This window comes from Podarcis raffonei, chromosome 6 (genome assembly GCF_027172205.1).
Source record: "Podarcis raffonei isolate rPodRaf1 chromosome 6, rPodRaf1.pri, whole genome shotgun sequence".
Classification (NCBI taxonomy): Eukaryota; Metazoa; Chordata; class Lepidosauria; order Squamata; family Lacertidae; genus Podarcis; species Podarcis raffonei.
The window spans coordinates 11,041,590-11,062,883 of NC_070607.1; the positions used below are offsets into that span (position 1 = coordinate 11,041,590).

General features: G+C 45.7%; 1 protein-coding gene across 1 annotated transcript in view; it reads right to left on the bottom strand.

Annotated features, from left to right (window-relative positions):
- Positions 1-1,618: 1,618 nt before the first annotated feature.
- The window catches only part of NIBAN1 (niban apoptosis regulator 1), a 109,257-nt gene continuing 89,581 nt past the window's right edge, over positions 1,619-21,294 (bottom strand). Inside the window, exons 9-14 of the mRNA XM_053391393.1 lie at positions 17,741-17,928; positions 15,342-15,503; positions 14,225-14,335; positions 10,083-10,190; positions 5,239-5,350; positions 1,619-4,477 (exon numbers count right to left, since the gene is read on the bottom strand). Of these exons, the coding sequence (XP_053247368.1) occupies positions 2,979-4,477; positions 5,239-5,350; positions 10,083-10,190; positions 14,225-14,335; positions 15,342-15,503; positions 17,741-17,928 (2,180 nt within the window). The 3' untranslated portion in view covers positions 1,619-2,978. The remainder of the gene's footprint in view (positions 4,478-5,238; positions 5,351-10,082; positions 10,191-14,224; positions 14,336-15,341; positions 15,504-17,740; positions 17,929-21,294) is intronic.

Here is a 21,294-nt window from a genome sequence, read left to right on the forward strand (position 1 = left end):
ATATAGCCATGGATATAAAATGTCTCCAAAAATCCTTTCATTTGTTAACACTTTTTGAATAGTAAAGCACAAATGTTTGTGACAGCAGAAACAAAATTACAGGTGTATGCAATTCAGGCATATTTAGGCAGCTGGCAAACGTCCGCTAAGAGATCGAGGATTCCTAATATTTAAGGCTGCAATCCTATGCTCACTTGCCTGAAAAGAAATCTGGCTGAAATTGCTTCTCAGAGGACAACTGTAAAAGTTTCTAGTTCTCAGGATAAAAGTGATAAAATGTGGTGTATGATAAAATGTGGCGTCCATCGTTTTAAACCCTCACTGAAATGCTCAACTTTCATTATGTTCAAATCCAGATATAAAGGTTCTCCAAGACAATGGCTTTTCAGATTTCTCATATCTGATGTGAATATAAAATATACCGTACACTAACTTATATTTTCACCAATGATAGCTTTCATCTCTGCCATGTTCAAGATATGCAAAATCAATTAAATGCTATTAAAATATACAAATTAACTCCAGTCCGCCTTATGACACATTTGCAATATGGTTCTTGGGGTTATTTTTTAAGTTGCCAACTCTTTGCACTCGTGGGTCTACCGCTCTTCAACTGAAGTAAGTTTTTAATGTCCCCTTGAATTAATCTACTGGTGTTGCCTATGTCAAAAACAGACAATTCAGTGCTAGTTCCATCAGGTCCTGTTATTTTATTTTATTTTATTCTTGCATCATGGTAGCGATGCCAAACTTTCCAGTGGGTGTATCAAAGACTAAGAGAGTACAGTGGTGCCTCGCAAGACGAAAAGAATCCGTTCCGCGATTCTCTTCGTCTAGCGGTATTTTCGTCTTGCGAAGCAACCCCATTAGCGGCTAAGCGGATTAGCGCTATTAGCGGTTTAGCGGTTTAGCGGCTATTAAAGGATTAGCGGCTAAGCTGCTAAAAGGCTATTAGCGGCTTAGCGGCTTTGAAAGGGGGGGGCGGGGAAAAATGGCAAGACTCGCAAGACATTTTCGTCTTGCGAAGCAAGCCCATAGGGAAATTTGTCTTGCGAAGCGCCTCCAAAACGGAAAACCCTTTCGTCTAGCGGGTTTTCCGTCTTGCGAGGCATTCGTCTTGCGGGGCACCACTGTACCACACATCTGACACAAGTTTTCTGTGCCACTCTGATCCTCTGCCCTTGCCAGGCCCTCCTAATTCACTCCAGGCATGTCACAAGATCCCTTTGCCTATGCCACTTGAGGCAAAACACACACACACCCCCCCACAATTTTGGGCATATTTACTTGGCAAAAAAGAATCACTAAAAAGATGTTAACGATGTACGTTTTTGAATCTATGCTAAGGATGAAATCAGCTTTATAGGTGCTACCTCTTAATTTAGGACCTTTGTTCTGGTGTATTATTTGTTATCCAGATAGACTACCGGATTTTTTGCTCTGCAAGACTCACTTTTTCACTCCTAAAAAGTAAGGGGAAATGTGTGTGTGTCTTATAGAGCGAATGCAGGCTGCGCAGCTATCCCAGAAGCCAGAACAGCAAGAGGGATTGCTGCTTTCACTGCGCAGCGATCCCTCTTGCTGTTCTGGCTTCTGAGATTCAGAATATTCCCCCCCCCTTGTTTTCCTCCTCCAAAAACTAGGTGCATCTTGTGGTCTGGTGCGTCTTATAGAGCGAAAAATACGGTACATTTTTACCTTGGTTTTAAACAGCTGAACCGGCATATTTAACCACAAAACTAAGAGTCTCAGAGACAACTGTAACCTGCCCCTGCTTCTAGGATATGCCAGAACCCCTCCCTGGATTTTCAACTTGACTTTTTTTTTAAAAAAAAATTAAAAATGTAAATTTCCAGACCTTTTATTTATAGAGGTACAAGAAAAAATGTGCAGGCCATTTTCTACTCAATTGCTCATTTAAGAAAGACGTCTGCTTCTGGCTTCCAGCATTGTGACCAATAAGAGCAAAGGTATTTATTGGCGTGATCTGACATGGTGCACATTTTACATGTCTAAAAGGATCGGAATAAATTATGTAACGTAACAAATATGCATATCTCCTTATTTTGCATAATATATGCATTTTGCATAATGCTGCTCTTCTTGGTATAGAACGTAGATTGTCGAGACAGAAATTGGTTTATTTTTGGTTTTTTTAATGGCCCTGGCTAAAGCACCTAGCTGTAGACACGGGTTACAAGTCGCTGTAAACATCTGTCATTTTCTGTGGAAAGAAGGTATAAAGTGCTCTGCAAAAGGTGCAGAAGAATAGGATAGAGAAACCTGCCCCAACTATTCTAGCAGTTTTAAATATAGCAACCACAACTATGAGGAATGGAATCAGACCACTCCACTGTCAAAGTATCTGCCAAATGGGGTGGGGTGGGAAATCTGCCAAAGCTTTTAAATACAGATGCAATCATTCAGCTATAGCAAAGGTCAAAACTACATGCACAACTATGTTGTGCAAGACTCCCATAAGCAAATCATTTCACCCCGTCATTTGAGATTTCCCAGCGTTTTCTTCTTAGCATGTTTCATGCAGATTTTTACTCTCCCTTAATGGTTACTTGATTTGATCAGGTCCTTGTAAGTTCTACTGACCCCTTGCTACAGGTCTCATTCCCCTGAGTGGGTCATCGGCCTCAATGAATATATTCTCAGTTTTAAAGCAATTTCAAATGTTTAATGAGTCCTGTCGCTGACAGGTCACTCAAGTCTTCACCACTTTGGTGAGAGCAAGTAGTCTTTGGAGGCCAGCTTCCAAGTTGTGGGAACGAACGACGAAGAAGAAATAGTAAGTGGCAGAGGAAAGATGATTCAGACTATCAGCATTCTCAAGGAGCTGGAGATTCAATATGTACGAGTGCTCTCAAATAGGATTTGAGAGTTTGAATAGACCTCTCTTTTCTAATTTTAAGGGTACTCTGATCATGAAACCTGCAAGGATGGGCTTTAGATAGCCAAGATAACCTTGTTCATTTCTCAGACTGTGGCTCAGGACAGATGCCCCCAGTATCTCCCCTTCTGTCTTTTTCCCCTTCGACTGCATCTTCTGCACTTGGCAAAGGCACACTTGCTTCCTTCAAATCTTCCCCCTGAGCAGAGCTGAAGCCTTTGGAGTCTAACTTCACTGACACCTCCGCATCGCTACCTTCAGTCTCTTTGGTTTCTGGAGAAACTGGCAGATTTATTGACGCTATTGCCAACTTTGCAATATTCAAAATGGACTCCTGTGCTTCAGCAGAGCAGCCCGGGAAGGAGAGAGAATCCACTTCGGTCAGAACAGAATGAAGAGAGGGGACTTCTGTTTCCGGCAAGGCAGATCTTAGATCTTCAACGTAATGCCCTGTTTGGAAATGGTCATCCACTGGGACTGACTGAAGAGAAGGAAGCGCTTCTCTTTCCTGGTCATGCTTTCTAATTTCAGCATGTTGTTCTACCTGTGACTTCTCTTCTATAGGGACATGAGGAAGAGGGGAAAGGTCTCCTTCCCTCTGGCCAGATTTTCCACTTTCAGCATCTGGCTTTGTTTGAGATTGGTGATCAGGGCTGTTACTCTTCACATCGGTGTACCATACACTGATCTTTGACTCAGACTCTGCCCCTGGGCTAAGACCTAGTTCTTCACACACCATGGAACGATCTGGGTGAGTAATGTAGCGTCCTTCCCCAGAGAGACTTGTCACGTTTATATAGTCCCCTTCCTCACTGGGTGGAAGGGAAATTCTCGTCACGTTTATATAATCCCCTTCTTCACTGGATGGAAGAGAAATTCTTGTCACGTTTATATAATCTCCTTCTTCACTGGGTGGAAGAGAAATAGCTGTTGTGTTTGTATCAGCAGCTTCTGTGCTGGGTGGAAAATGCTCTTCAGAAGGTTCATGGATCTCATCTGTTTGACATACCTCTACGTTCCTTTCCTCTTCCTTATCCTTCGTTTCTGCAGATTCCTGTGGCGTTAGAAGCCCAGTTTCATGAACTTGTTCCTTCTTCTCAGACAGAGGATCTGGCGGCAGTTCAATAGTCACAGTTAGCAATCTTCTTATTTCATCCACACCTCCAAGAACCGGAAGCTTTTCCTCTTCCTCGGGTACCTTATTTTCACTTTCTGTGCTTCCACCCAAACTTGTTTCCACAGTGTCACCCAAACTTGTTTCTACAGTGGGAAGCTGTGGATCCACCCTCTCTTCCCTTCCTCCAGTAGGAATGCTAGATAGAGTACCGGAATTCTCTTCACTTTTCTTCCTAGCCTCGTGGCATCCATCCTGAGCCATTTTTTCCGGGGCGAACACTTCATTACTTTGAGTATCAGTAGCCAATGTCTCTATCAAGCTGGCGGAAGGCTTCCTAGCTGGGCTGGCTTGCGCTGATCCCGAAGGGGTCTTTAGATCACTCAGACTGGAAACACTTTCACAAGGCAAGTGCACTTCCTCATAAAGGTTATGTTTCTTCAAGTGGGCAGCCTCTCTTATCACTAAGCAGGAAATAAACAAAAACAAAAAAGCGGGGAGAAAAGAAATTCAGCCAAAGGATGTGTAAGGGTGGAGAGGACAGCAGGAAAATGACACACAATCCTAGAAAATCCAGGAGGTGGGGGTTGTCCCTTCCCAAATAAATTGTTGATTTGCTGGGTTTCTGTCCTTGAATCCCATTCATGAATAAGCTTGGCTAACTCTAGAGAGCAGAGGGGACTGGCAAGAGCTTGGCAGAAGGTAAAGGGGGGGACACACAAAGGCTCCTGCTGGTTGTGGTTGCGAGAAGTAGGTCAGGGACGTGGGCCTGGTGGCATCGAGAGCTGGGTGGGTGATAAGGCATGGCTTCAGGAGCCTAGACTGTCTCCCCACCCCCTGAAAAGTTCAGCCTGTTAGGGGGAAGATTAAGGGTCTGGAAGACATCTTAGAAGATGGAGCAGAGTCGTTCTGTGTTGCTCCAGAGGGCAGGAGTAGAACCAGTGGGTAAAAATGACAGGAAACAAGATTTCAGCTAAAGATTAGGATAAACTTTATAATGGCGAGAACTGCTCAGCAGTAGGGCAGACCATCCAACTCTCTAAAAGCTCTGAGGTTTCTTTTTTTGGGGGGGGAAGGTGGAACCCGTAGAGTCAGTAACCATCTAAGGAGGGCCACCATCTAAGAAGAAACTAAATGGATAAAGCCAAACTTCCTATCTCGAGAGCGGCTGCCAGTTTCTTACTTCGCGGGATTATTATCGTTTGGTCACAGAAAGCGAAGTTACCTTTGAGGGCTTCGTCGAGCAAAGTTTGCAGCAAAATCTCTTCGTAGACGTTTTCGACTTGGATCACGTTGTTGTGCTCGGCAAAAATGAACTGCTCGTATTTCTGGAGCTCCTGTGGGGTGAGACACAATGTCAAGAGGATTAAAAAGGACTACGTCCTGACTGCAGAAAATCAGAGTTCTTCCTGTATGTGTGAAAGAGGCCCGACTCAGCTCTGTGCCAAAAGAAATTTCAGAGGGAGCGGGGATTTGCAGGAAACAGTGAGCAAGCCAAAGGAGCAGAGTTCTTTCCAACGAGGGAAGAAACCCAGAGCACTGGCTCAAGTTTGAAAGGAAAGAAAAAGGAAGAGCTGTTATCATTTGGCAAATAAAGCAAACAAAATGGACAGAATCTCTAAACTAGCTCAAGAACATAACCTGGAGATAAGGTAAAGGTAAAGGGACCCCTGAACATTAGGTCCAGTCGTGACCAACTCTGGGGTTGTGGCGCTCATCTCACTTTACTGGCCGAGGGAGCCGGTGTACAGCTTTTTGGGTCATGTGGCCAGCATGACTAAGCTGCTTCTGGTGAACCAGAGCAGCGCACGGAAACGCCGTTTACCTTCCTGCCCGAGTGGTACCTATTTATCTACTTGCACTTGACGTGCTTTCGAACTGCAAGGTTGGCAGGAGCAGGGACCGAGCAACGGGAGCTCACCCTGTCGCAGGGATTCAAACCGCCAACCTTCTGATCGGCAAGTCCTAGGCTCTGTGGTTTAACCCACAGTGCCACCCGCGTCCCTCAGCCTGGAGAGAAGTCTGTACTAATAACTACTCTCTCTATCTCTCTTATCGGCTACTTTCACGCCTCCTTTGTAAAGACAGCTACACCATCGGCATCTATTTCTTACCATTTTTGCTGTAAGGACCAATACTGGCAGAATTCAGCTGATAGCTGACCAAATTTGTTGGTTGATAACATGGTAGATAGATAATGTAAGGAGATTTATAATTTCATAACATGCAGAGAATAATATGTGCTGAGAAAACAGAGAGAGGAGCTGAGGAAAGTCTGGGGGGGAGGAGGGGGGAATAATGAATATGATATGTTTTGATAATTTGTTGTGTTGAAATTCCTAATAAGAACATTTTTTTAAAAAAGAATTCAGTTGATAGCTCCACAAGGGGAAACGACAGGCATTTCCCGCCCCCCCCCCCCGCCAAGCTGTATACTTGCTGCAAATTAGACACATCCGTTGTCCACACATTCTCCTTCGAAAAGACTATTATCTGTGGGGGGGCATGGAATATGCGAAACAGCAGCTAACTAAGGAAAGACCTTGTTATGTACTGAGTGGAATAGGATCCAGAATGCAGCAGTCTGATTGGTCCTAGAACAATAGGATTCACAATGCAGCAGTCTGATTGGTCCTAGAAGAACAGGATCCAGAATGCAGCAGTCTGATTGGTCCACAGGAGCCACCCAATCCAGCTCCAGGTGGAAGTGAATCCGAAACCTGATTGGGCTACAGGAGAATCCCGGAATTAGCCAATCACGTGGGGCCCATTGTATAAATAATGCATTCTGGGGGAACTTCCATCCCTCCTCACCACTATGAGCTGAATAAAGAGCATGAAATCCACTCTCGACTCCGAGTATATTCCAGACCTGTTCAAAGGTAAAAATCATAGAGTTGTAGAGTTGGAAGGGACCCCAAGGATCATCTAGTCCAACCCCCTGCAATGCAGGAATCCCATGCCCAATGGGGGGCTCAAACCCACAACCCTGAGATTAAGAGTCTCATGTTCTGCTGACTGAGCTATCAAGCCACCTTGTGGGCTAGCAGTGCTGTGCAGCAGGCTGCCTCTTTTAAAAACCTTTCACAGAACTTATTTCGAGAAGGGCAATGGAGCTTATTTCAAGTAGTTGTTCTGGCATTGCCGGGGGTTGGACTAGATGACCCTCAGTGTCCCCTTTCCAACTCTAAAATTCTATGATTTTATATGTGCTTCTTGTGCCTCCTGCTTTCACCCAATCAGATCTTATGCACCCCTCCATGCAAAGGAGATTGGAAAATGCTAGGACAGGAAATGCAAATGAATCAATTTTCCATGTTGCCCATAGGTTATCATTATGACCAAAATGGCTCATATGTATGTGTGTATGATATTATCCTTTCATATGACTTCATCCATGTCTAGATCAGTGAAGATTCCCACCTCCAACGAACCTTGGATCAATCACTACTGTTGTGTATTGAGTCAAAGGATTTTATATCTGTATTATTATTGTCTGTATTTGCATTAGGGTAAAGTAACTGCCTTTTGGTTCCAGAGGGTACAGCTACTATTGGTTCTTTTAAGCTGCTGCATTTGGATCCTCTGTCTTATTGGTTTCCTCCAAAAGGCAGGAATGTGATTGCCTGATATTGTTCCCTCCAAAATGTATCCTTTCTAGCTAGTTCCCTGTCCCTATAAATGTAGCTCTCCCCTCCTCAGTTCTCAGTCTTGTTTGCTTTAATAAAGAAGTGTTACTACAGAACTGTCTCCAGCATATCATGTCAAGAGAGCTGAAATCACAAACCCCACGTCACAGCAACTACATCTTCCAAAGTTGGTGTAGTTTGGTCACAGAATTTGGAAAAGGGAAAGGATCCCTGGACAGTTAAGTCCACTCAGATGTGACTATGGGGTGCAAAGGAGCCAGAACTTCATTGTGCATGTTTTGAGTGTGCAAGAGGAGCAAAACTAGCGCTCCCTTCATAGTCCTCACACCTAGTGAAACAAGATGCTGTCTGCAATTCTTGTATTTTCTGTGTAGCTTCAAGGCCATTACACATCGGTACCCGCCCACTCCCCGACAAATGCTGCCACAGATTTCAGAAATCCACAATTTTTAGCATCCACTTTTTAGGTCAAATGTGCAGAAGTTTACCACATATTTGGTGTATGCAATTTTATCCAAATATGTACTACAAAGAAAGTAAGGTAAAAAGGACCCCTGGATGGTTAAGTTCAGTCAAAGGCGACTATGGGGTTGCGGCACTCATCTCGCTTTCAGGCTGAGGGAGCTGGTGTTTGTCCACAGACAGCTTTCCGGGTCATGTGGCCAGCAGGACTAAACCACTTCTGGCGCAACGGGACACCGTGATGGAAACCAGAGTGCACGGAAACGCCGTTTACCTTCCCGCCACAGTAGTACCTATTTATCTACTTGCACTGGCGTGCTTTCAAACTGCTAGGTTGGCAGAAGCTAGACAGAGCAACGGGAGCTCAGCACATCACAGGGATTCAAACTGCCAACCTTCTGATCGGCAAGCCCAAGAGGCTCAGTGGTTTAAAGCACAGCACCACCTGCGTTTATAGCTCCCTTGAGGCCACAGAATATAGAGGGTTGTCAAAATGTGAAACTCGTTTGCTTGTATGGCTGTGGTCAGGAATAATGTTTGAGGTGTGGCGCACTTGCCCCTCTCCATCCTACACGCTGTTGTTGGCCAATGCCAGAACACAAAAGTATCTTCCCACCCCGATCATTCTTCCGATTGCAACCACTTGTTTTTTGTAATAAAAGTCATTGCCACAAATGCACTAGCAATGACTTACTATGCCAAACTGTACATAACAAGAAGGGGAAAGGGTACTGTCCGTATTTAAGAAATACATCCTAAAGTCAGACTATATTTCTTTGGCTTCAAGAGCAAGAAAGGAGGATGACCAAGGCTTCATAAGCCCATTCTGTGATTCTGTCCTCTCCCCCATGCTTTTCAACATTTACATGCAGCCGCTGGGAGAGATCATCAGGAGGTTTGGGCTGGGTGTTCATCAGTATGCGGATGATACCCAGCTCTACCTCTCTTTTAAATCAGAACCAGTGAGGGTGGTGAAGGTCCTGTGTGAGTGTCTGGAGGCGGTTGGAGGATGGATGGCGGCTAACAGATTGAGGTTGAATCCTGACAAGACAGAAGTACTGTTTTTGGGGGACAGGAGGCGGGCAGGTGTGGAGGATTCCCTGGTCCTGAATGGGGTAACTGTGCCCCTGAAGGACCAGGTGCGCAGCCTGGGAGTCATTTTGGACTCACAGCTGTCCATGGAGGCACAGGTGAATTCTGTGTCCAGGGCAGCTGTTTACCAGCTCCATCTGGTACGCAGGCTGAGAGCCTACCTGCCCATGGACTGTCTATCCAGAGTGGTGCATGCTATGGTTATCTCCCACTTGGACTACTGCAATGCGCTCTACATGGGGCTACCTTTGAAGGTGACCCGGAAACTACAACTAATCCAGAACGCGGCAGCTAGACTGGTGACTGGGAGCAGCCGCCGAGACCATATAACCCTGGTCTTGAAAGACCTACATTGGCTCCCAGTACGTTTCCGAGCACAATTCAAAGTGTTGGTGCTGACCTTTAAAGCCCTAAACGGTCTTAGTCCAGTATACCTGAAGGAGCGTCTCCACCCCCATCGTTCTACCCGGAAATTGAGGTCCAGCACCGAGGGCGTTCTGGCGGTTCCCTCACTGCGAGAAGCCAAGTTACAGGGAACCAGGCAGAGGGCCTTCTCGGTAGTGGCGCCCTCCCTGTGGAACGCTCTCCCACCAGATGTCAAAGAGAACAACAACTACCAGACTTTTAGAAATCTGAAAGCAGCCCTGTTTAGGGAAGTTTTTATGTTTGATGTATTACAGTATTTTAATATTTTTTTGGAAGCCGCCCAGAGTGACTGGGGAAGCCCTGCCAGATGGGCGGGGTATAAATAATAAATTATTATTATTATTATTATTTAAATGCCCATTCACAACGATAAGCCCAGTAGCTTCAGTATGCAAATCCTTCCTCTCCTTTCAATTCAAATACAGGTATTGTAACTTACCGGCTTACACGTTGACGCCAATGTCCGCTGAAGCGTGGGCAACGAGATTTGGACCAAGGCATCCTGAAATATCTTTTTCCGGGCGGTACTGCTGTCATAGTCATATTGCTGTCAATTTAAAAATAAATAAATAGAATCAGCTGCGAGATCTGAATGTGCTGGCAAACGTCTCCCAGCTTTCTGCACAAAATCAAGTAAACCCCATCCAAAATCAGTGCACAAAGGCAATCTATAGTTTCTTTTCAAACTATTCCAGGAATTCTTTGGAAACAGTTGCTTTAACCTAGTCCCTTCTTTTGTTCTTGCAAAGTATAATGTGCACAATCTATAAAATCCACATGTTAAAAATAAATGAATGTGTTTGTGTGTGTATAAGAAATGAACACACACAAACACCTCCTCAAAAGACTCCTTGTTCTATCACACATGACTCACTTATCATAAGTGTTATTAATAAAATAAGAAGCATCTGATGCAATTTTTATTACATTTACTCTACCTTCAGATTGTTTCTAATCTTGTAGATTAGAAAACCTCAGATTAATTTTTGCTTTCATTCCAATCAACAATTGGATACGCACCAACTTCACACATTTACAAAATGGCTACAGCAGGGTGAAAGGGGCAAAGGAGGACAGGGCTTTGGGACCTTTTAATAACTGTGGGGGGAAAGGGGACGCACAACTTATCACACACTATTAAAACAACAGAAATTGTGTCTTCTTTTGCAACCGAGCTAGAGCTGTTGCATGATTACATTCAGAATGAGACAACCAATGATAGCAGGAGTGGCCGGTATGATGGAGCGGCGTTGCAGAGTTCTTCAGATCCACTGAAGATATTTCTTCCCCCAATATCTATTAATATGTACTATGAACACTTTAGGAACATTAGGGACGCGGGTGGCGCTATGGGTTAAACCACAGAGCCTAGGACTTGCCGATCAGAAGGTCGGCAGTTCGAATCCCCGCGACGGGGTGAGCTCCCGTTGCTCGGTCCCTGCTCCTGCCAACCTAGCAGTTCGAAAGCACGTCAAAGTGCAAGTAGATAAATAGGTACCACTCCAGCGGGAAGGTAAACGACGTTTCCGTGCGCTGCTCTGGTTCGCCAAAAACAGCTTAGTCATGCTGGCCACAAAGCTGTACGCCGGCTCCCTCGGCCAATAAAGCGAGATGAGCGTCGCAACCCCAGAGTCGGCCACGACTGGACCTAATGGTCAGGAGTCCCTTTACCTTTATGAACACTTAGCGTATTTTTCTGTGTATTGGACGAGGTTTTTTGACACAAAAATCATGTCAAAAAACTGGGGTCATCCAATACACAGACATGCTGCGCGCAGGGAGCGATCCGGGGGCGCTGGCTAGTGGCGCGCAGCTTCCGCCGCTGCCGCTGCGTGAGGGAAACACTCCCTAACTGCGCACAGGAAATGATCTAGGGAGTGTTTCCTTTCCGCAGCTACGTGAGGGGCGAGGCTCAACAACTTTGGGCCATCTCCCCTCATTTTCTTAAAATTGAGTCCCCCAAAATGGGGGGGGGGTCCTTATACACGGGGGCATCTAATAGACAGAAAAGTACGATATTTCCATTTCTTAGCATTGGACAGGAGTGCCTGGCATGGTGGATTTGCGTCGCTACAGCGCACCTGGCCAGGGGCAGGGCGGCATTGAAGTTGCAACTGTGTGAACGCACCAGCAAGGCCGCTCCACTTCCTTGTGGGGCGGTGTTGCAGGTAGGCCACATGGCCTTCTGCACACAGGGAGTCCCCGGTCGCGTCACGGACCCCAGCCAGCCAATCCAGCTGGCCAAGGGGCGTGGGTTAGCGCATTTAAGCAGCCACCGGAGGATCTCCCTTTTTGTTCCTTCTCCCACCCTCTTTTCATGCGTTCAACATCTTGGCCTTGCTATGGACCTCGGTTGGTCGCCTGTTGAGGGGGCCTGGTAGGATATTTTCCACTTGGCAAATTGGCACTGGCCATTCGGTTTTCGCCTACCTCGTAGCAATCGTCACAACTTTTGTAAGGTTTAGCGCATTGGTAAAACCTGGTTCTGGGGAGGGGAGGTTGTGACCCTCACCTGCCCCTCCATTTTAAGGGTATTCCATTAAAGGGACCCGGGGGTGTGGATCTTGTCTGAAACCTGGCTAGGGGCTAGGGCCATGCCATGACCACATCAGGGACTCTGGGGGAGCTCTTAGTTGATGTACATCAACAGGGCTCGCCCTACTGGTGGTTGACTCTTACTGGACTACCTGCATGGCAGGCAGGAGTCAGATACAGTGGTACCTCTGGTTGTGAACTGGATCCGTTCCGGAGGCCCGTTCGCAACATGAAAAGAGTGCAACCTGCAGCGGCGCGTCTGCGCAATGCGCGGGTTGCGATTCACTGCTTCTGCGCATGCGCAAGCGGTGAAACCCGGAAGTAACCCTTTCCGGTACTTCCAGGTCACCGCGGGACGTAACCTGAAAGAACGTAACATGAAGCGGACGTAACGTGAGGTATGACTGTATAGTCAATTCAATTCCAATGCCTAATAAGCCAATACCACTCACATTCTGTAACCAATAAAGTTGTGACCTTTATTTGCCCATTAACCTAAAATACTATGTCCAGGTGTTATCCTTCAACATAAGGGGAGGCCTCGGAGTCTTGACACGCAAGACAGCCAGTCTGGTTTTGCTGCTGCATCTTCACAGCCCTGACCTCACAACCCCCCTAACCATTTGGTCTAGCTGCAGGGGTGCTGGTACTGGGAGTGGGGTTCACTGGCAGCGTCCCTTCACACAGCAACTCCTTACCAACGCTAAGAAATGGAAACACATGTCCAGGCTATACATTAATAGAAATTGAAGGAATGTACCCTTTCTCCTAGGCTTCTGATAGACCAAGATGATAATTTATTTTTAAACTGTAAGTGTGCTGTCGTATCTTCCTGAGGCCGTTACTAGGGGGTTGCGGGGATTGTTCTCTCTCTCTCTCTCTCTCTGTGTGTGTGTGTGTGTGTGTGTATATATATATATACACACACACACACACACACACAGACAGACAGTATATATATATATATATATATGTGTGTGTGTGTGTGTGTGTGTGTGTGTTTATATATATATAAATAATAATAGGGACGTGTGTGTGTGTATTTATATATATATATATATATATATATATATACACACACACACACACACACACACACACATATATATATAAATAATAATAGGGACGCGGGTGGCGCTGTGGGTTAAAGCCTCAGCGCCTAGGACTTGCCGATCGAAAGGTCGGCGGTTTGAATCCCCGCGGCGGAGTGCGCTCCTGTCGCTCGGTGCCAGCGCCTGCCAACCTAGCAGTTCGAAAGCACCCCCGGGTGCAAGTAGATAAATAGGGACCGCTTCTTACTAGCAGGAAGGTAAACGGCGTTCCGTGTGCTGCGCTGGCTCGCCAAATGCAGCTTGTCACGCTGGCCACGTGACCCGGAAGTGTCTGCGGACAGCGCTGGCTCCCGGCCTATAGAGTGAGATGAGCGCACAACCCTAGAGTCTGTCAAGACTGGCCCGTATGGGCAGGGGTACCTTTACCTTTACCTATAAATAATAATCTGTGTTTTTGCATGGAGGTGTTCATTTTTTAGTGTTTTGTGTTTTTAAAACACCTCCGGTGTTGACCTCCGGGTAACAAGCGTCGTAATACGGTGGTTCTCAAACTTTTTCTTCTCTGGGCCACAATAAAAAATTGGTTTGTGCCATGCCAAATTTTTAACTGTTAACAAATACAATGGAAAACAAAAAGAAACAACCCCCAGCAGTGCTTGATTTGTAACATAGAACTCAACTACTTTATAATATGAACATGTTTATAATATGAGCAGTGGCTGTTCCTAAGAGGGAGCACTGAAAGTATGAAACAATGCAACTACATAAGACGATGATTCATTCCCAAAATATATTATAAACAAGCCTGAAATGTTTAAATATCTCTTTGATCGTCCTTGTGTCTTCCCACCCCACTTGCCATCCTCTCCTGCCACACCCTTTTGCGAACCACTGGTCTAACAAGTCTAAATGCGGTGATATATATAATTATAATAGACACTACACCCCTAGATTTCCCTTGCAGAGGACAGGAATAAGTAAATAAACAGCATACCTTAAGAACACGGAGTTTGACTTTCTCAATGGCTGTTGACACTTTGGCCGCATCCCTATGATGGCTTAGACTCAGCAGGTGATCGAAGGTATATACAGCATTTCCCATAAGCTATAAAGACATTGAGAAATAGATGCCATATTTATTGGCCTACAAAATTCCGAGAGTCACCAAGGTGAACCTACGTCAACCTCAAGGCAATTCTGGCAACAGCACATCATCATCTTGGTTCTGTCAGAGACTCTACGGCTTAATTCAGGAGCCTTTGGTCTGGGGATGGGATCTAGCCTGGTGATTATTTTGAATCCTCTGTGAATCTTCTTCAGGCACAGAAGGGAACAGTGACATCATCTCCTGCGATGGGCAGGCAACATGAAGTCTTTGCATCAATCTGGTCTGATATAGTTTCCATTTGCTTGACTTTCTTCCCTCGTATCAGGCGAGTGACTTCTATATTCTTCACTTCCTGCTCCAGTAACTGAACTAAGAGCTTAGGGACCTTGGCTTAGAAGGCACACACTCCAGATCTGGATTTCTGAGACGGCTGGTCAGAATGCTGGTTTGGCTCTGACGGGGCGAACCGTTTTTCAGATAGCATTTGGGAGTGCTTGACGCCTTAGAATGTAGGGACACGGGTGGCCCTGTGGGTTAAACCACAGAGCCTAGGACTTGCCGATCAGAAGGTCGGCGGTTCGAATTCCCGTGACGGGGTGAACTCCTGTTGCTTGGTCCCTGCTCCTGCCAACTAGCAGTTCGAAAGCACGTCAAAGTGCAAGTAGATAAATAGGTACCACTCCGGTGGGAAGGTAAACAGCGTTTCCGTGCGCTGCTCTGGTTCGCCAGAAGCGGCTTAGTCATGCTAGCCACATGACCCGGAAGCTGTATGCTGGCTCCCTCGGACAATAAAGCGAGATGAGCGCCGCAACCCCAGAGTCGGTCACGACTGGACCTGATGGTCGGGGTCCCTTTACCTTTAATGCCTTAGAAATCAATACTACCCCACTGGAAATTGGCCAGTAATCTGAATGTGTGTTGAGCCACTGACAACAATAAGGGGTGCACGCACTAAGACCAAAAACTAGGCTGACTGTCAAAATAAATGTGAATTTTACAGTACCTCCTGCATGACGTTCTGGGTCATCTGAATAACCAAGCCAATATCATAGAATTTGAAGCGGCTCTTGAGATCCTGGAGTTGCTCTTGAAGGAAGTCAACTTTCAGATAGCAAGGTTCCATTTTCACAGAGTCGTATGGCAGGCTTGTCAGGTCCTTCACGTTCTGTCAGGAAGACAGTATCCATAGGTTTTCAGTAATGTTTATGCAACTACTTTGCGCTGGTGAAACGCAGTGGCTAAGAGTGGTATCCCAGGCAAAGAATTGATGGCTCAGGAGCCCTGAAGATCCAGTGGTAAGGACTGACCTAGCAGCCAAGAGAAGGCAGAGTTGGGCTTCTGAAGACGTCAGCCCCATAGAATAGGTCAACCAATAATGCGACTGATCCATTATTGACCTAGTTGTCATTGGGTTAGTTGTATTGATGTCATAAGGATAGTGCAAATGAGCTAAGTAGTTGAGTGATAAGGGGCTCATAGCATCAAACTAAACTTCAAATTTGCCACCACGGGAACTTTCCTCCCAATGTGAACAGCAGGCACATGGTAACAGCAAGTCTGACCAAGACAAAAACAGTGGCAAAGGGTGAAAGATCCTCTACCCAGATGCCACTATCTTAATCCGGCCCAGTATACCCGAAAGAGCATCTCCACCCCCATCATTCAGCTCGGACACTGAGGTCCAGCGCCAAAGGCCTTCTGACGATTCCCTCACTGCAGGGTGCGGTTACAGGGAACCAGGCAGAGGGCCTTCTCAGGGATGGCGCCCACCCTGTGGAACACCCTCCCATCAGATGTCAAGGAAATAAACTACAACTATCTTTATTACGGTCCAGAGACCCCACAAAACATTACAAATCAATACAGAGTTCATACAGCCTACCTCCAGGTTAATCAAGCACTTTGTTTGGAATATAGGGCTCATTTGTTCTTGCAACCACCGATAAAAACTTTGCCACTGCCAACGTTCTAGCTTTTGTCCGGTCTCCCAGTAGGAAATAAACAACGATCTGACTTTTAGAAGACATCTGAAGGCAGCCCTGTTTAGGGAAGTTTTTTAATGTCTGGTGTTTTCTGCATTTTAATATTCTGTTGGGAGCTGCCCAGAGTGGCTGGGGAAACCCAGCTAGATGGGCAGGGTATTAATATATTATTATTGTTGTTGTTGTTGTTGTTAATGTTATTGCTCCCAACTAGCTACTTGCTTTCTGTAAATGTAAACTGGCAAGGGCAAGCTACAGGACAAATGCCACATACAGTATGACCCTGAGATGATCTAAGAATTGTAATTCCAAGGTAAATAATCAGTATATACTGCCGCAGCCTTTACAATTATGCACTTTGGCTCTTTCTGAGCCTTTGAGTAGGAAGATAATGGCTGCAGACAAACAGATGACAATTACGGTTTATGGAATGTAGCTTAGCATTTGTAACCTTGTTCATTAGTGTCAGAGGCTCAGGAGCAGAAGCACAGGGGAGAGAGCAAATAGAGAGCGGAGGAGAGGAATCCGAGGGGAGCGTAGGGGAATATGACAGTGACCCGAGAGATTCCATGAGCTTCTCCAGCGAATCAGAAGATTCCCAGAAGGGGGCGCCTATGGTAAGGGCAAGGGGGGTCCCAGGGGGGACGCACCAGAAGCAAGGGGCCAGCGGAGACTCCCAAGGGAGCAGCGGAGGATCAGGACCAGCTCCCCCACCAGAGCGCAGTGGGGGGGAAGAGTCACATGAGTCAGGACCAGCCTCTCCTCCAGCGGGGAGAGAAGATGAGTCAGGGATGACCACGCCCCCATCGGAAAGTGGGGAAACGGAGGGAAGGTCAGGTCCAGCTAGCCTCCCCGAAGGAGGAAGCAGTGACACAAGTGTAACGGTCAGAAGGAAAGTGGGAGGCTGCGCGCGCGCGCCAAGTTCAAATGTGCAGGAGCGCGGGACAGCAGAAAACCCGGATTGGGAGCCAGGTCCTAAAGCCCGAAGGAGGGAGGGGGAAGAGTCAGGGGACTCAGCGTCAGAGGAGTCTAGGAAGGGTGAGACCCCGACTAGCAGGCGGACCCAGAGAAGGAAGGAACAGAGGAAGAGGTGGAGTAAGGCTAGAATCTTAAACTGGTGTCAGGGGGGAGGAGATTCAGATGGAGCTTCGGCGGTCTAAAGTTACAGACGTAGCGTTGCACGCTGCGCATGTGGAAGTGAAACTGAACTTCAATAAAGACTTTTATACTAAAGAACGAAGCAGCGTTGGTCTTGTGTGAGCTGGGACCTTGGGCAGCGCTGACAATTAGGCTTCTCGACGGACAGAAATATTCCCTTATCCTATTCCTCCTGAAAAGAATCCTGTGAGACAGGTTACTGTTACCTTTTGGGTGAACAGGTGGGGACTGAACCAAAGGTCACATCACGTGGCTATCATACCTCTTTCAGCTTTGCAATGTCATTTGTCTCTTGGAAATTTTGGCTGATCTCGTTGACCTCTTTTTCAAAGAGAAGACGGACTTCGCTGAACCCAGAGCTCACTGGGCCCATGAGCTCCTCCAGGATGGAAGCCAGAAAGGGCTGGATGCTCTCGCCGCAACATGTCTGCATGGGCTCAGATATGCTCTCTGAAAGTTTAAGGCAGGCCAGAGTTAGAGGCTGCAAGGACAAGAAAAACTATCAAAATCCAAAGGACACCTAAAGTCATTTATCAGTGAGGTACCAACTAAAGAAGAATGGCAACTTAAGTCAACAGAATATGCACAACTCGCAGACTTAACATACAGAATAAGAGAACAAGAAGAACATAGGTTTAAAGAAGATTGGAAAACATTTATTGAATTTATGGAAAATAACTGTGTACAGCTGAAAATGCTGGCAGCATTAAGATAAATTCAACAGGGTAAATAAGTTATGATGGATGTAATAATGGAATACTGAATAGTATAGTTTCTGAAAATATGCAAGGATTTATGATATGTAAAATGAAGCATGGAAAGAGAAGGAGGGAAGTCATTACTATCTTTAGGATGTAAAATTAGTATTTTAAATTGTAAAACAGAAATTTAATAGACACACACACACACACACACACACACACACACACAGTCGTACCTTGGAAGTCGAACGGAATCCATTCCAGAAGTCCATTTGACTTCCAAAACATTCGGAAACCAAAGCGCGGCTTCCAATTGGCTGCAGGAAGCTCCTGCAGCCAATCGGAATCCGCAGAAGCCCCATTGGACGTTCGGCTTCCAAAAATAGTTTGCAAACCGGAACAGCCACTTCCAGGTTTGCGGCGTTCAGGTGCCAAAACGTTCGGGAACTAAGCTGTTCCACTTCCAAGGCACGACTGTATATGGTCATTTATCAGTGACAGATTAATCAATACACAAACCTTTTTCTATATCCTGCACATCGTGAGAATATGCACATTGTGTCTGGCTTAGTTAGCAGTGTCTCCCATTGAGTTCTATGGATCAAAGTAATAGGACTGCACTATGAAGTACAGCTGTAACTCTTGACTCTCAATCCAGACACTGGAGTCACTGACAACAAGGGCAGCTCTTGTTCCATGGGACTGGAACAGTGCCTCCCTATGCGCTCTGAGAAAAGGATGCATAAATCTACTACATACGCCAAGTGGCAGTATGCAGACTCTCACACAAACAAGCATATTGCACATCATGCGCACAAGCATTTTACAATATCCTTGTTCAACATGACTAGGGGAGGAAAGAGTCTGATAACTACCAGATCTTTCCTAGGCTGACACTCTTGATTCAGTTTCTTAGTCATGATGTAAAGAGAAGGGAGTAATAACAGGAAAATTATACATGTAGTTTTGCAAAACAAGCTAGTTGATTGGCTACCGGCAAAATAGCAATGTAAGTGAGTTGCGACTTGTAAACTTCATACTGTAATCAAAATTTCTGAATGTTTCTTTTACTCGATGTGAAAGTCTGGAGCTGCTGATTTCTTAGCCCAGTGTGCTATCACTGTATCCGTTCGACAGAGCTTTAACAATTAGAAAAGGTCTGTAATTATGATAACCCTTGGGCATATTTAGGCTTGTTCAACTCCCTTTGATGAACAAGAATGTAGCTTTTATCTCTGACTGGCCAGCCCAATTTAAAATAAGTTGCAAGCTTTAAAACTATGGATTAGTTTATTATTAAGTACAGGGAATCAAGGCAAAACAAGACGTCCAAGATACAGAGGCTGTTCTGTTCCTATTAAGCCTTGGTGAATTGTTGCTGTGAAAACACAGGATACTTCTAGACCACACCATGTAAACTGTACTCCAGTTCAATTCAGCTGAAATCTCCCAAACAAGGAAATGGCTAATGGTTACGGAAAGAACTGAAGGATGAGGTCACTAATATATTTTTACTATCAACAGTAACATAGGCAACACCCATCACAAACTGGGAATTCTAAGTGAAGTTTGTGCCCTCACACACATTATACGATGGAAATGAAATGCATAGTGTATTCAACATGCCGGACAAAACTGGAGAAGGACGCCCTTTCACTAAAAGGGACAAAGATGGTCCTACTTCATCTTTCCATAATACAAGGAAGAAACCACTGATTTTGATTCAGCCAACCCGATGAGGGTTTCGTAACTATCTAACTAAAGTTTAAGGGGAAGAAAACATTATAAGCAGAAAGTAAAAGACATGTTTTCTTGGAGTTAGTTCATATTAATGCAAGTGAGCACAAGATCCATTATCCATTATTGATCTGGTCACCTGAATGGACCCCCCCCAAATAATAATAATATAATAATAATAATAATAATAATAATATGTGTCCTGTCTTGTAGGCTTATTGTGTCACTTTCCTGACAGCTTGCAATAGAGTAACATACTTTCCAGAAGGCAAAGGAAAAAGATTTTTTACACGTGAACATACCCTACGTCAAGCAGTTTTCTGAGGATAAGCCTCTGAATCGTGCTGTCAACTCCCGTGTCTCCAAAATATGACGATGGAGCAATTCTTAACCAGTTCATGGATTGGAAATTTGTGGTGAAGCTTTTGCCCAGAGCACAAATCTTAGGTTTGCAAACTAGTTTTACTATTTATTCTCCTGTGACCTTCACACGTAACAATTTAGCAGGTAAATTTCTCCTTATCACAGTTTCTCCAAGCCAAGAAAAAGTTTCACTTGCTAATATTTCCTCTAGTGGTCAAAGGAGTAGAAAAATACTGATTTTTAAAATAAACCCTGTCTATTTAAGATTAGAACGGGCTTTCTAGGGCAGGCCAAAGGCCCCACCCACACCGGCGGAAGAAGCAGGTGCGGTGGGTGTGGACTGCCCCGGGTGTCATCCCTGGGGGGGGGGGTGACATCGCGCGCCACCCCCCTGGGATGCTCATTGTTTGCAGTGCCCTCCTGGGATGCTAGCCCCGCCCCCATGGGAGGCTAGCCCCAGTGGCCAACCAGATGCCCATGTGTCACCGGGGGGCGGGGCTCCCCAGCCAAAGGAATGCACACAGCAGAGAGTTACGGCATAGCCGGCAAGTGTCCCTTATTTGAAGGGACAGTCCCTTATTCCAGCGCCATGTCCCGCTGCTGTCCCTTATTGATGGATGTCCCTTAAATGATGTCCCTTAAATTTCAAAGGAAGCAGCTCCTCTCCCTCTCTCCCTGCCGGCCAGGGAGGAGGGAGGCTCCAACTGTGTTGCTTGGCTGTGTTGCTCACCCAATAAGAAGTCTAAGAAAGACTGGAGGGTGGAGCTTGTATGCCTTGTGTGTGGCTAGTTAATGCAAGCTGAGGGGGGTTTTGAATGCTGGATGCCATTTTGTTGCACATGCTGCTGCAAACTTTGCAGTGCAAAGCCAGGCCGGGGAGCCATCTTAAGTTGAGGCTGCATAGGCCTTGTGGTGCATGTGATTCAGATTCTATTCAGTTGAACCTCTGGTTACAAAGTTGGTTGGACAGTGTTCTCGAAGCTACCAGCATGAGTTTGACCAGACTGCAGGAGGA